General features: G+C 39.6%; 1 protein-coding gene across 1 annotated transcript in view; it reads right to left on the bottom strand.

Annotated features, from left to right (window-relative positions):
• MORC1 (MORC family CW-type zinc finger 1) overlaps positions 1 to 14,364 on the bottom strand; it is a 96,952-nt gene that overhangs the window by 72,182 nt on the left and 10,406 nt on the right. The window contains exons 4-9 of the mRNA XM_073306177.1: positions 13,422 to 13,490; positions 10,081 to 10,171; positions 8,883 to 8,991; positions 5,696 to 5,855; positions 4,650 to 4,755; positions 1,611 to 1,736 (exon numbers count right to left, since the gene is read on the bottom strand). Of these exons, the coding sequence (XP_073162278.1) occupies positions 1,611 to 1,736; positions 4,650 to 4,755; positions 5,696 to 5,855; positions 8,883 to 8,991; positions 10,081 to 10,171; positions 13,422 to 13,490 (661 nt within the window). The remainder of the gene's footprint in view (positions 1 to 1,610; positions 1,737 to 4,649; positions 4,756 to 5,695; positions 5,856 to 8,882; positions 8,992 to 10,080; positions 10,172 to 13,421; positions 13,491 to 14,364) is intronic.

Here is a 14,364-nt window from a genome sequence, read left to right as displayed (position 1 = left end):
GCTATAGTCAATGGAGAAAGGCCAAGAGTTTATGATCTGTAATTTGAGAAGTATAAATTGTAGAAGCTAGTGTCACTGATTTGGCATTTTCCTTTTGATCAGTGGTCAGAAGTCCATTTAACTTATCCAGGAGATACGTGGTGCTCTCGAGTTTGGATTGCTATATGTAAGTTACATGTATGTATTTACATAGCATGATATACAATATGTTCCAAAAGTGATATGCAAGTTTGAAAACAGATGCAACTTTCATAAAATCCAGGTGTGTGATGCAAAATAGAATACATGACGACTCCCACTGAAGTGATCAATTTATTAGTAAATAAATTGATTATCCTAGGGTAGTTGACAACAATATGTAGAGTGGGATTTAAAAAAAAAAAAAATCACTCCATGTTGGCCAAACTCTGTTCTCTTTTAAGAAAATTTCATACTTCAATAGGAACAAAGTTAGATCAACACTGAGCTCTTTTGTAAAAATTCTATTGGGCACCAAGTATTAACCTACATATTTTAGTTCCAAGTTCTAAAATATGCCTCTAATCTGTCTTCCTGTTCACAACATTTGCCTCTTAGTTTAAATTCGGTGAAACTATCGGGCTGTGCTTTCAGCTATAGGTTTTCCTCGTCTCAGCCCACCATGGTAGTTGCAGGATGAAGTCGAAGTGCTTCGGTAGAGGAATACACTCTAGGGGGTAGGATTTCTAAAGCACACTAACATGTTGCACATTAATTGGTCCACATAGACCCTGCGGGTACACACCAAAGGCTCCCTCATGAGCCTTTAATACAGTACTGTTTCAAACAGTACTACTTTAGAGATCACCAACAGAGTCCCCAGGGACCAATTAATGTGCAACACATTAGGGCACTTTAGAAATCACACCGCGGGATACTAGAGAACCCCAAGATTTGTGTATCCTAATCTTTAAAGTGCTTGGAAACCCTATGCACCTGGTACAAAAAAAAAATCTCATGTTAGATATTAAAATACAAGCTTGTTTTAAACAGGACTCCAATATCTAAGCCCCCAACTACACTGTTATGCTTCTGCTAGTTTTTTATATTAGTATCTCTGTTGCACACTACACACCAGCTAACCAACCACACAGCTATACCCACAATGAAAGCCATTTTTCCCCTTCCAGGAGGAGTTGGGTCCCTAACTACAATGGGAATATGATCAGTGCACTACCTGGGCTCAGTAAGATTTACTTTAGGAGCAACCCCATACAAACGATAAACTAACAGGATTAGGGGGTCATTAAAAATAAGCCACATAAGTGACCTATACTCTTATACTGCATCTTTCGTACAAGAACAGAAGCACCTTAGATGCATCCAAGTGAAAACAAAAATCCCTCTTTAGTTGATTATCTTATGTAGCAGGTTCTTTGCCCTGGGTCATGGTAACTGCCAAGCATTTGTCACAGATGGTTACACTTTAGCAGACCTGCCTGCCAATGCAATTTGAACTTTGCTTAAATTATAAGTCACATTGCCATCAAAATCAATTTCCCACCATGACAAAAAGGCTACTTAGGCTTTCAAGTGCACTGGTTTGAAAATTAAAATATTTAAGAGTGTAACAGCAATGAAAGCTTACTCACCTGGGTCTGTAAAAGCAGTAAGGCAGGCACTTAGTTTCTACTTTCTCAGCTTGAATGAATATCCTCATATGCGGGTCAAAATACAATACAGCTGTATAGGCTCTGAGTGACCATCGCTCTGGAAGGCTGAAACATCCAATATGTAAGCAAGACCACAAAGCGTGAACTCTACTACACGGAAAAATTAGATGCGTAATAACCTAAGACAACATGCCCACCCCCAGACTCATTAAACTAAAATGCGCTGGATTTCTGCAGTGCTCTCTGTAGGTATTAAAAGATTTTGGAAGGTTTTCTCCAGAGTAAGTTTGTAAGAACCTTGCAAATGAACTGCAATTTGTGCACTGGGCTTCAGCTGATGGCACTAAAAACTACAGTACAGTTCTTGATTTGGCTAGAAATTAGTTTTATAATGGGATGCTGTTGACCTATAGTATGAAAATCTCACTAACAGTGGGATTTAATGCCGCACAGCTTCAGGCTGCAGACATTACCATGCAAGAAGTTAACTTACTCAACCCTGGGAATCTAGTTTTCCCACAGTATTATGCCACAAACATCTATGGTGCTTTACAGATGAGGAAGAGATATGAAAGTGAGAGACTGGAGTTCAATCTGATGAGCTGGGCTGGATAGCAGAGAGCCTTGCTGGATAGCCCTGTCGTTCCAACCCTGATTGCCTCTTTAGCTCTCCTTCCTTTCCTGGCTGAAGACTCTGGAGCACTCTCACCCTAGTGGGCTCTCTAGGCCCCCAGCCACCCTAAACTATAGAATGAACAAGAGACTTTCCAGCCAATATCTTTGAGCTCTATATCCAGGAGGCTCTGGGAAGAGGCCAGTCAGAAGACAAGCTCCCTGTCTTACCAAAGAGGAGGGGAAGTTGCAAGGCCCAAGTGGGTGTGGGGTGGGGAAGACATCATTAGTGAAGCAACCCAGGGACTAGGGAAGGATGACTTGTTCTGGTGATTTCTCTAGTAGAGCAAAACATATTATTTGTTTAAAGTACTAATGTGATTGAGGCAATGCCATATTTCAGCCAAAAGAAGATAAGACCATAAGCATGCCCTGCACAGACCAGACAGCCTCCACCTCTCAACAGTGACAAGTACCACTGATATTTTTGGTTATCCTTCCCCACTTACAGAAAGTTCTACTCTAGGCCATAGATCCTGTTGGTTCATCAGCCCTGCACTTTGTGCTCTCTTAGGTTGACCAGATAGCAAGTGTCAAAAATCGGGACAGGAGGTGGGGGGTAATAGGTGCCTATGTGAGAAAAAGACCCAAAAATCGGGACTGTCCCTACAAAATCAGGACATCTGGTCACCCTATGCTCTCTACTGCTTGCAACCAAGTTCTGTCTGCTTCCTTCACACAGCATAGGGTGCTTGAGCAAACATGCTTAGGCAGCCATCATTCATCTATTTTGTTACTGGTACAGAACTCAGGGTTATCCACAGTAGCATTATGAAAGTGCTCAGATAATGGCCCCAACTCAAACATTTTCCTTGAGACTCTTTTTTCACAACCTCTGTTCCTAACCCGTTTAGTTTTCCACATATTTCCTTTCCCTCCAGATCCCCTTTCTCTCTTCCTCAGCCTACTATTTCTCCCTCTCTTATCTAATTTTCTTGCTATTGTCCCTTCTCTTTACTGTCCCTTCTAAAAAATACATATTACATTAAATTGGTCATTTTAATTAAAATGTGCACTCAATTATCTTTACTACTACTTCCCCATGTATACAATACATAGGATGTCTCCCAGAACAATTTCCATTGTACTTGAGACACAAGTACAGAAAAGGTCTAATTTCAATTGTGAATAACTACCTTATAGTCAAGATTTAGTTCTGTGAACTCTTCTTAGATCTCTAAATTAAAAAATAAACCTCAAGTCTTGGAATTATTGCATTAATAATTTTAAATTAATTTAAAATGTGCTGCAGCAAGCAGCCTCAGAGAAGATGAAAATTGTGTCATAAGTAGACAGAATTTAACTAGCTGCATTTTAAGATCAAATATCTAAGTTACAGTTATCTGAATTATCAATTTTGTCTCTAGTGTATTAGAAATTATTACAGTGGTTTGCATAATCTTCGCTTTGAGATCTGTGGACAGCTGTTATTCAGAAACCCAAGTCTTATAGCCTTGGATTTTCAAAGAAGCAAGAGGGAATTAGGCACACAGGACCCAATGAAAATTCAATGAGAGGTGGGCTTTTAACTTGCTTAGGCTTCTTTACAACAGAATCCCATTCCTATGAAGTTTTTACACTGGTATTTTCTAAGAATCTCTTTGGAGGGATTGCCATAGGCCAGGTGGAAAGTGAAGGGGGTGGGGGAGCATGGGGAAGGGAAGAAAGAGAGGAACCAGAAAGTTTTATCATCCCTTTCTTAAAATGACAAGGGATGTGAGGAGTAACAGAGTCCTGTTGTGTTAGTGAGTCCCCTTCAGAAATAAACTGTGGCCACCTATCTGAGGGCCCACTACCCAGGATGCTTTGGAAAGATGATGTACTAAATCAAGTGTCATCTAAGTCCAATGGGTACATTATAGCTCTCATTTAAAGAATTGCACCCATTTTCTTACTTGCCCCTAATATTGGCTGGCAATCCCTCAATACTGATCACAATGGGACATCTGAGGTAGCAGAACATACAGTTCATTTGTTACAGACAGCACAGGGAGCAGAGAAATTGTACAACATATAAACATTCACATCTGCATTGTTTACTCAGTTTTATTAGAGAGTGAAAAAGCTTATTTGCACAACTGGGCAACTATGCCATATTTGCCTTTTGATCCTATGTTACCTCCCCCCAACCCCTGCATCCGCCAGTCAAAGAAAGGCATTTCTGCATTACTTTTCCTTGACACCCTGCTCTCATTTCTGAATGACAACATATCCATGCTGTTTTTCAGTTCCTAATCAATTGACAGTTCCCCAATAAAATACTTTTACTGGTGTATGTAACCATGTACTATTGATTACAGATATTCATCCAAACCTTTGCTCCAGTAATGTAATTATGCCACTCACTTATCAAGAAGACCAGCAATCAGAATATCCACACTGTCAGTTCTAATATCTAGCTCTGGCTCTCCACTGAGCATAAGCTTTAAGTTGTAAACAACAATGAAAGTGCCTGGGGACAGAAAAATATACATTTTTAAAGGCAACTATTTGAATATTTTAAAAGATCCTTTTCAGGTGCCTCTGTACTTTTTAATCTTGTCAGTCCAGCCTGTCTAAATAATATATACCGTATCCAAACTAGGGCTGCAATTTTTGTGGCCTGTTCAAAACAAATATGGAAATATGTATGTACAACTTATTGTATAGTGCCTGATACAAACTGAGTTTATGGACACTGAGGGCTTGTCTAGATACAGTTAGCGCACAGCAAGCTGGGATATAAAAGTTTCAAACTGCAGAAGGTCAAAGCGCACTAGGAAATTTTAAGGCATACTGGCAGGCTCCACATGACCCTTCAGTGCACCATAGACTTTCACCCCAGCTACACACTAACTCTCCATCTAGACAAGGCCTGAAGAGTCATACAGCCAGAGTGATATAAGAGAGAGGGAGAATTCAGAGATAAGACTGAAGGAGAAAACAGACGTTCTTAGGAACTATGAAAGGAAATGGAGAGAGAGGCTCTTCCAGATGGAAGGTGATACAGAGGACAAGGCTCTTGCTTTAAGCATTACACTGTGTGAAAAGACAGAGAAGAGGCCAGTAAAATAAGAAGAACTAGCGGAGAGGAAATCTAAGTAGTCTGGACCAAAGTGCATGGAGAATTTCAGAATGCTTACTAGATTTTTTTTCCCCCCATATAAACATTTCAATTTTGATATTCACGTAGAACAGACATTTTATTCTCTTTATAATAGCAGCCAGGGTGTAAGGTAAATACTCCAATCCTTTTATTTTCTTCTTATTAAAAAGGTCTGACCAAATAAGAATTTCAGTAATTGACCTTCTCCATAAGAGTTAAAAACACATTGCTTCTCTAATGATACTTCAGTACCACTGTATTTTAAATAATTGGTTACATTAAAATTGCATTGTTTGGTAAAGCTCACCACTTCTTCCATAGATCGCATCAAACTGCTGCAGCAATTCAGTTTCACTCTTAAAAGGGGAGTATTTAAAGATGATAGACGTCTGTATAGTGAATTTCTCAAGATCACCCATGACAGGTTTTCTAGTACTTCTTGACCATGAAGTTATTGGGACTATCATCTGTTAAAAAAACAAAACAAAACAAACAAAAAATCACATATTAAATATTCAAAGACCAAGGTGAAATTTTTATTTGTTGCTGTCCTTTTATTTTTAATTATTTTGTGGAGAAATTATAATCCTAAAGTTATTTTTAAGATAAACAGGTTTACACAGCTAAGCTACAGAAAGCTACTAATTTAAATCAATCTTTGCTACAAAAAAACAAAACCACAGAGGAAATCTGATGAAAATTTAGGCTTGATTCTTCATTTCCCAGACCTGGGATTTACAATCCCACAATGTATCATATGCCAACAATTTCTGCAGAGTAAATATTTGCAGGCCCTGGCAATAGGGATTATTTTAGAGGCAAACATCAATGCCTAGGCAAACAATTTATAGAAATCAGTCATAGAACCTGGAGATGAAGGACAGCATAGATTCTGGAAAACTGGGTTCAATTCTCTTCTCTTCCACAGACTTCATGTGTGACCTTGGGCAGTAAACCAAGTCTCTGTGCATCAGATGCAGCTATTATAGTACCCTACCTTGCAGGGTGTGGAATGGACAAGAACGTTAATGACTGTGGAGTACTCAGACTCAGTACCCCATTACCGTACTCAGGCTCCATTACCAAATATCTAAAGATAGATCTAGAACACATGCAACAATGAAGTTGCCTTATAAGGCCAAAAAAAAAGTTGACTAAATAAACAGTCAGTGGAAAATCCAATTATTTCCCTCTAGTCAAGAATAGCCCATTTAGAAACTATACCATACTTGAAGTACAAAGATTAGCATACACCACAATCTCAAACATTCACATATCTTTTACCTCAAGTTTTGTTTAGTGTTCATCACCTTAGCAGCTAGTTGCTATTACAAATACTAATAAGGCAAAATTACACATATAGAGCCACCTCACTAGGGATCCCTGTCACTGCTATCCACGGTCATATTTACAGTAGCTCTTCATCTTCCTATACAGTACAGAGTGTGTGTCAATATAGAGTGGGACCGTTGAGGGTTTACATGATAGTTGTGCCAGACCCATGGGGATATTAAAAATCTCCTTTTGCAGATTTTTGAACTTCAAACATTTTCAGTTGAACGTTTCATTTTAAACACAAAGGGAACCATTCTCAGCTAGCTAGGGACACAAAAATTCCCTGGGGCGCAAGAGAGCAGAGTTCTAATAAAGTATAAACCTGTTTTTTCCATTTTGTTTTTTTTGGGGGGGGGTGAGGACAGGAAAAGAGTGGCCCATTTATTATTTCCCCATTCTCATAAGCTCTGTGGTGAAGTCCAACTTAAGGGCAAGAAGGGTAATTTGTCAGTCATGACGAAAGTCAAGAGAAGATGGGTTACATTTTTAAAACAGAGCAGAAACTATTAGGATGACTGCCTTGCCAATAAATTCTGTCATCTGTGTCTCACTTTTTTCTGGTGTCACATCCATCTCTATTCAATTCTAAAACTGAGTGTTCAAGTGAAAGTGCCCAGTTCTGTATTTGGTCATTCAGATGAGTTCTTGGGCCATGTGTACACTACACTCCTCTGCCAGCATAGCTTTGTTATTGAGGGTGCAAAGAGATGTGCTTCCCGAGAGTCATGATTATGCCAAAAGAAGCCCATAGTATAGATGCACTTATACTGGCAAAGCTGCGCTTTTACCAACAACGGCTGTTTCTCTCATGAGATGGTGATGGTTTCACTATACCAGTAGAAAACACAGCTTTGTCCCCATGAGTGGTGTTTTGCTGGTATAGTATACACCACCAGTAAGTGCCCCAAGTGTATACATGGCATTAGGCTTTGTCTACACTACAAGCCAGGGGTCTGATTCCCCTGTTCGCGTACACACACTCGTGCTAGGTTGAGGAGAGTTAGCGTGAGTATAAATAGCAGTGTAGCTGCGGCAGCACGGGTGGCAGCACCAGAGCTAGGCCGTGATGAGTACATACTCCCCTGTTTCGGGCAGGTTTGTACTCAGCCATGCCCCGGCTGCCACTACCCATGCTATTATGGCTTCACTGCCATGAATACTCACAAAGCTAGCATGCGTGCACACACGCACAAGCTATCAGGGAAATCACACCCATAGCTTGTAGCATAGCTGTAGCCTTTATGGTCTCCAGGTGCTGTTTTACAAGCAGATGTCCTACTATGATACCATGTAGATAGTTCTTGCTGCATTTTCCATTTCTCGTTCTTTTCTTTGACTGATCCCTCCTTTTTCTTATTCTCATTTCAGTCCTACCCCTGGCTCTTCATGTTCCTGAGCTTCACCTTGTTCCTTGCCCCACAAACCAACCAAGACTGAACGATTGGGCTGCAACATCATACCTCCTTCTTAGTCACTCTAATAAGTAGTTTTTCCTTTAAAGTCGCTTTGCTGTACAAGCAGTTGGTCACTCACACTCCAGGAAGGAAGGCTACACATGGATCCTTCCAAATCCCACCTAGTCCATTTTGAGAGACAGAAAGGAGTTGCTAAAGAGAGAAGATTCTCCTAGGCCCTACCAGGTCACCATCTGACAAGATCTCACAGAAGGGTCCAAAGAATATAATTTGTTGACTGTGATTAAGGTGAAACCAACAGATTGAAGTACTGTACCAGTTTTGATCTATACTTATCCTTCAGATGTCAGCAGAGCATAAAGCTCTGCTTCACCTTTTCTATAAAAAAAAAACAAACCAAAAAACAAAAAAAAAACCCACACTAAAACAAAAACCCAAAACGAAGCAGACTTGGACAACTTTTTCCCTACATTAACAGCCATCTCTGTATTTCATAAACAATATTTCTTATGAAAAATGAGAAGTTAAATTTATTTTTAATAAGCAATGCTTTACAGCACAATATATAACATTTGCAGCAACTGCAGAAGATGCTTTAGAAAGTACCACCCACTTTAGGAGGCTCAATTCCATTGAATTTCAATGGGACCTAAGCACTTCAAAGTCTTGCCTAGGGTCTATTTGAAACTATTTACAAACAAAGCAAAAAAAAAATAAAATATATATATACACACACATACACACCTCATTAAGGCCTTCTGCCTCACAGAATGTTTGAGAGAAGATAACACATGTCATTGTATCTTCTTTCTTTGTGAATAGTATGAAGTCTTTCCCTATTCGCATAGATCCACTATAGTAAAGATACAGAAGATGTCAATTACTCTCAGATAGCTTGTTGTCAGGATGTTAATTTACTTTAAGTAATACAGACAGAACATTTCATTAATTGGCCTGATGGCCCTGTTCTAGCATGTTCAAATTAAATTTCTACTCCTGGCAAAGGGAGTTTGGAACAAAGGAAAAAGCAGCTCTTGGGAAGAGGGAGAGCCTAAACCTTAAGGGACTCCTTTCCTCATCAAACCCTCCTCAGCCAAAATGAGGTAACCACATGTCATGTTGAAAGTGTGCACAAAACTAACAGAAAACTGTGGTTTTAGGCTGTTGGTTGCAAAACACATACATAGAGTCACACAGCTATGAAGAGCCATGGACCAGCGAACAACATATTTTAAAGGATCCACAGCACTGCTTAATGTTCCATCAAAGCAGCTGTACCGAGAGAGAAAAATTCATACCAAGGTTTAAGCAATCCTAGATGTGGTGGCAGGTCTCCACCAGCTGCTTTCTGCTAACGTCTTTCTGTCAGCCAGCTACACCAAAACTGGGCTTCAGTGCCAGAGTAGCAGGTGGAAGTGCTTATCCAGAATATCCCCCAGGTAGTTTATTTTGGTGGGGATCCTTCAGCAACAACTACTGCTGCCTTTGCCCAATGGAACGAAGAGGTGGCAGTCTATCATCTGCCCTCCGTCAGAAGACGGATTCCTCCCTAGGACACGCAAGACCAGGCTAGCACCAGGAGGTACCACTTTTGCCTCCTTGCACTAGCAAGAATCTGGCCTAAAAATGGCTGGAATTCCTCCTAAAACTCTCCCTCCCTTCATAGAAAAAGAGAAAGCAGAGGGAAATATGGTGAATATATTCACATTTGAAATATACATTAGAAATAACTGGACAACTAGAACAATCAGGAGCTTCAGTATGCACTACTAGGAACAATACTGAATTAAATATTGAGATGTGTTAGATGACCAAATAGAACGTTGATTTGTTTAGGATTATAGTCCATTGTTCCATTTAGTTTTTGAGTTAAGGATCATACTTAAAAAAAAATACTGAGGCAGAGACAATCAAGACACTAGGATTTAGAAAATACCCTTACGATTTAAGTCCATTGCCATAGTGTCCAATCATTCTTGAGAGAGATGTCCGCTTAGAAGACCTTCCAAAATAAATCAGATCAGTAGCTTCCTCTACAATAGAATTTTATTGTTATTGTTAAAATATGCAAATAGGACACTCATTAGAAAACATCAGAACTTGAAAACTTAAAAAACCTGCATAGATTTTAAAATGAGAATTCACTTGTTTTGTGCTAAAGCACAAGATTTGTTGAGACCTTATGATGTGGGTTATTAGCTGTGGAGCAAGATATAAATCAGACACAAGTTGTTTCCATGCTTGTCTGACTCAGTACAGAGGTAGCCAAACAAATGCTGTAATTGGATATCACCGCTGACAAAAAAGTAGCATACCAGATTCAGTGGACCAATGGTCTGATCATGTATAGCAAATCTTAATACTCCTTCCCTTCTTAACTCAAGAATGACAGTAGGTCTTGGAATTGTACATGCCACAATTAAATAATAAATATTGTGACAAAGCTCTGTCATTGCCTCCATGGGTCCCATGTTTCCTGGCAGATTTCGCTAGCCTCAGAGACTCACCGTGACCCTCCACGTAACCCTTCTCTCTCTAGAGACAAGGATCACAGTCTACTGAGCCATTTCCATCATAAGCCAGGGAGGGAGGTGAGGAGAAGTTATCCTTCCTTGCACAGTCTCTGTTGTCTCCCAGTCTCAGTGATTAATCAGGGGGTAAAAGTGGTGGTGGTGGAGGGGAACCCAGGTCCACCCTCTACTCCAGGCTCCAGCCCAGGGACCCTAATAGTATCAGCTATGGTAGCTGACCTTTTAGAAACATGACATGTGCAATTCCCTGGGCTACTTCCCCCACAGCAGCCCTCACTTCCTCAAGCTCCACTTCACTCTTACCTCAGGGCCTCCTTCCTTGTGCCTGATATGGTGTGTACTATTCAGCCTCTCCAACAGCGCAACTTCCTCCCACAGCTCCTGACAGGCACACCCACCTGACTAACTGGGAGGCTTTTAACTAGTTTCAGCCAGCCCCTGATTGGCTTCAGGTGTCCCAATCAACCTAGCATTCTCCCTGCCTTCTGGAAAGTTCTTAATTGGCACCAGGTGTCTTAATTGATGTGGAGCAGCTGCCATTTCACTTATCCTGGTACCGGGGATTTGTTTAGCCTGGAGCTAATATATCTGTCTCCCACTACTTTTCTATAGCCATCTGGCCTTGCCCCATCACAATCTTAAATATTATTTTGTATTTGTAGCTCATTTGATTGGATGAGCTAAGCATTTTAAAAACCAAGCATGAGTTGATCCTCAGCATGTGAGGTAAGCACTGTGCTCATTTTAATAAGGAAACTGAACCACCAGAAGTTATGTGACTTGCCCAAAATGATAAGATCTCTGGCCAAGTTACTGAAAGAGTAGCTAGGTTGTGATCCACATTCCTGTGCCACAAAATATTACCTCCCCATTTGCAGATGCTTTCTGCATAGTTTTTTTCTGCATAAGAAGGAAATCCACCAGTTGATAGCTGCAGTAGATATTGAATAGCTCTCTCCATTTGCAGTGAAAGTTGGCATGCCAAATGCCTTTCAAAGAATTAACTAACAAGGATGACTTCCAAGAACATCGGACATAGTCATTCTGGGAACACTTTCTTTACAGCATGTATCAACCTAAGCTGCAAGATCAAGACTTTCCATTATCTACTTGGGAGCAGCATGAAACTGCCATAATATCAATGATCTAAAATAGCTTGGTCAATAGAAGGCTGTTTGGATACTTAAAGGAAAATAAATTCACTCTTAAAAGAAGCAGGAGCAACACACTAGAAACCAGGTTTTAAACTACTAAGGACTCCACCAATGGCAATGTTGGAATAATGTTATTTTACAATGGTACCGTGTTATTTTATCTGAAAAGTCTTGAGCTGGTAGCAGCACAGTGTTGCATAGTACTATCGCATTACAATGCCCCCATGACTTTTGCAAAAATATGATGGCAAAACATACAGAATTACACCCAGCGCTCCTTAAACCCAGGTAAGGCCTATCATAAAGATCCTTTGTTAGAGTTCTAGGGAAATTGTCTATTTGGGACCACACACAAAAAAATCCATTGTATACTGAGGTGAACATCTACTGATCCTCTTCTTATAAGCAAAATGGCACCACTCAGATAAAGATTTATAATTAGGTAAAATAAATCATGTACACACTCATCTCTGCTGCTTCCTTTATTATTTCTGTTCTTCCAGCTGTGATATTCGCACTTGACAACTGACTGCACCAAGGGAACAACGTTATTTACAAGTTCAGAGCAACAAGTCCTATTTTTATTTTGATTGCTGCCTGTGATGTACACTGAAGTGTGCCTTAAGTCAGGGATTCTCAACCTTTTCCCTTCTGAGACCAACTTGCTATAAAAAACTGCAGGGCCCAACCAGGCTGTGCACTGGGCTTCAGCCCAGCCGGAGTGGAGGAGGAACCGGGCGGGGGCTCGTGAACCCCTTGAAACTGGCTTCATTAAGTGACCATCCTAGGGAACAGCAAAGTACACTACTTGTTGGCTGGAAATATGGTGATATGTGGGAATGATTCTGATGTTACATTTTCATTGTACCCTTTATTCTGAACAATCCCAGAGGGTTGTTTTATTATTTTTATTAAAAAAAAAAAAAGATGTAGGAACTCCTGTAATAAGCAAGGAATGCATCATCGAACATGTAAATACAGCAGTCTGACAAAAAATAGCAACACTTAACAGTTTAGGGCACAATGGGAAAAATACTACGTCCAATGCAAGCTGGAGAGGAAGTTCAGGGAGGCAACAAGTAATTATAACATGGTTTTAAATTTGGCTAGGACATCAGTGTTAAACTCCATACTTTTATGGGAGAGATCCTAACAACAAATGAATGCTTCACTTTGGTTGTTTGTTTGCAATCAGTGAATTAACTGGTAATACTGTGCCTGGATCTCTGACCATTTTCTGATATGTGGTTGGTGCTATGCTTTAAAAGCAGGGCAATTATATTTCTGTAATAATCCATATATTTTACTTAAATATATGGATACTTTTAAAATATATTTTATTTTCTTCTCCAAGAAAACTTACAGTCATTTTATGCACAGCTTAAAAAAAAACAACAACTCCAGGACTAATTTACTCTGCTAGCAAAAATACTAAAAAAAGTAAGTAAACTTGTAAACTAAGTTTGTGTATATATATATATGTATACACACACACACACGTATAAAATTTTAAATAATGTCTCTATATACTTAGTAATTTATTTATTTGCAGAATATTCCCTTGAACAACCAGTTAAGCATCTTTACAATTAACTTACTAGGGGTCATGCCGCATCCGTCATCCAAAAAGCACAACATAAATCCCCCTGGCAGCTTGTCATTATCCACTGAAAAAAAGAGAAAAACCTGTTAGTAATAAATGTAGAAACTAATTTGCTGGTTAGGGGGATTGTGACCTAACAACCCCTCTAGTCACATCCTTCACACGACTGTAATAATCTTTGTACAATATACGTCTTGTGAGGTATCATATGAAAACTAATAACTGACTGATCATTAATATTCTTGTGTGCTGTATGCATGCGGTGTGTATTAAGAGTTATGGATATATGCTGTAATTATGACTAATGTGCATTTATGGCATGTCAGGGGGAACTGGTAATCAGATCTGCCCCAGGCAAAGGAATATATATTTTATTCTCTGACTAGCCTGATTGTCAGGCAAAGATGACAAAGGTCCATTTTTATGTTTAGGTAAACAAAAATCTATTAAGATAACAAGTGGGGGAAGAAAGAGCATGGCGCTTCCTTCACCACCAGACTCCATGTTGCCTTCCTCACAACTTGAATAAACTTTTGAGGGGTAACCCTCAGAAAAAATAATTTCAAATGTTCACTGGTGTATAAAGACATAAGGGTCTGAATCTAAACTGATAAGCGATTGAATCAACTGACTGTATACAATATTATTGTATTATAAAAATGTATAAAGGGAGGTCTTTTCTGAAAGCTAATGACACCCTAGTAAGTAATATCATGGTGAAATGTATTATTATATGGGGAAATATGGACACTTCATAATATTATGCTTTAAAGTCTGTGGCCAAACAGGGAGAAGCAGGTTCCCTCCCAGACAGAAAAGAAGGCAGCTATTACCTGTATCCTATGTAAATTAAGTATTGTGGGATCAAAATAATGGATGCCCCACTTCCATACAGGGAATGAAGCCCACAGGAAGGAAAACACAGTGTGAGGTGCTCC

This window comes from Lepidochelys kempii, chromosome 1 (assembly GCF_965140265.1).
Source record: "Lepidochelys kempii isolate rLepKem1 chromosome 1, rLepKem1.hap2, whole genome shotgun sequence".
NCBI classification, from domain to species: domain Eukaryota; kingdom Metazoa; phylum Chordata; order Testudines; family Cheloniidae; genus Lepidochelys; species Lepidochelys kempii.
This window is presented reverse-complemented; position numbering and strand designations above follow the sequence as displayed.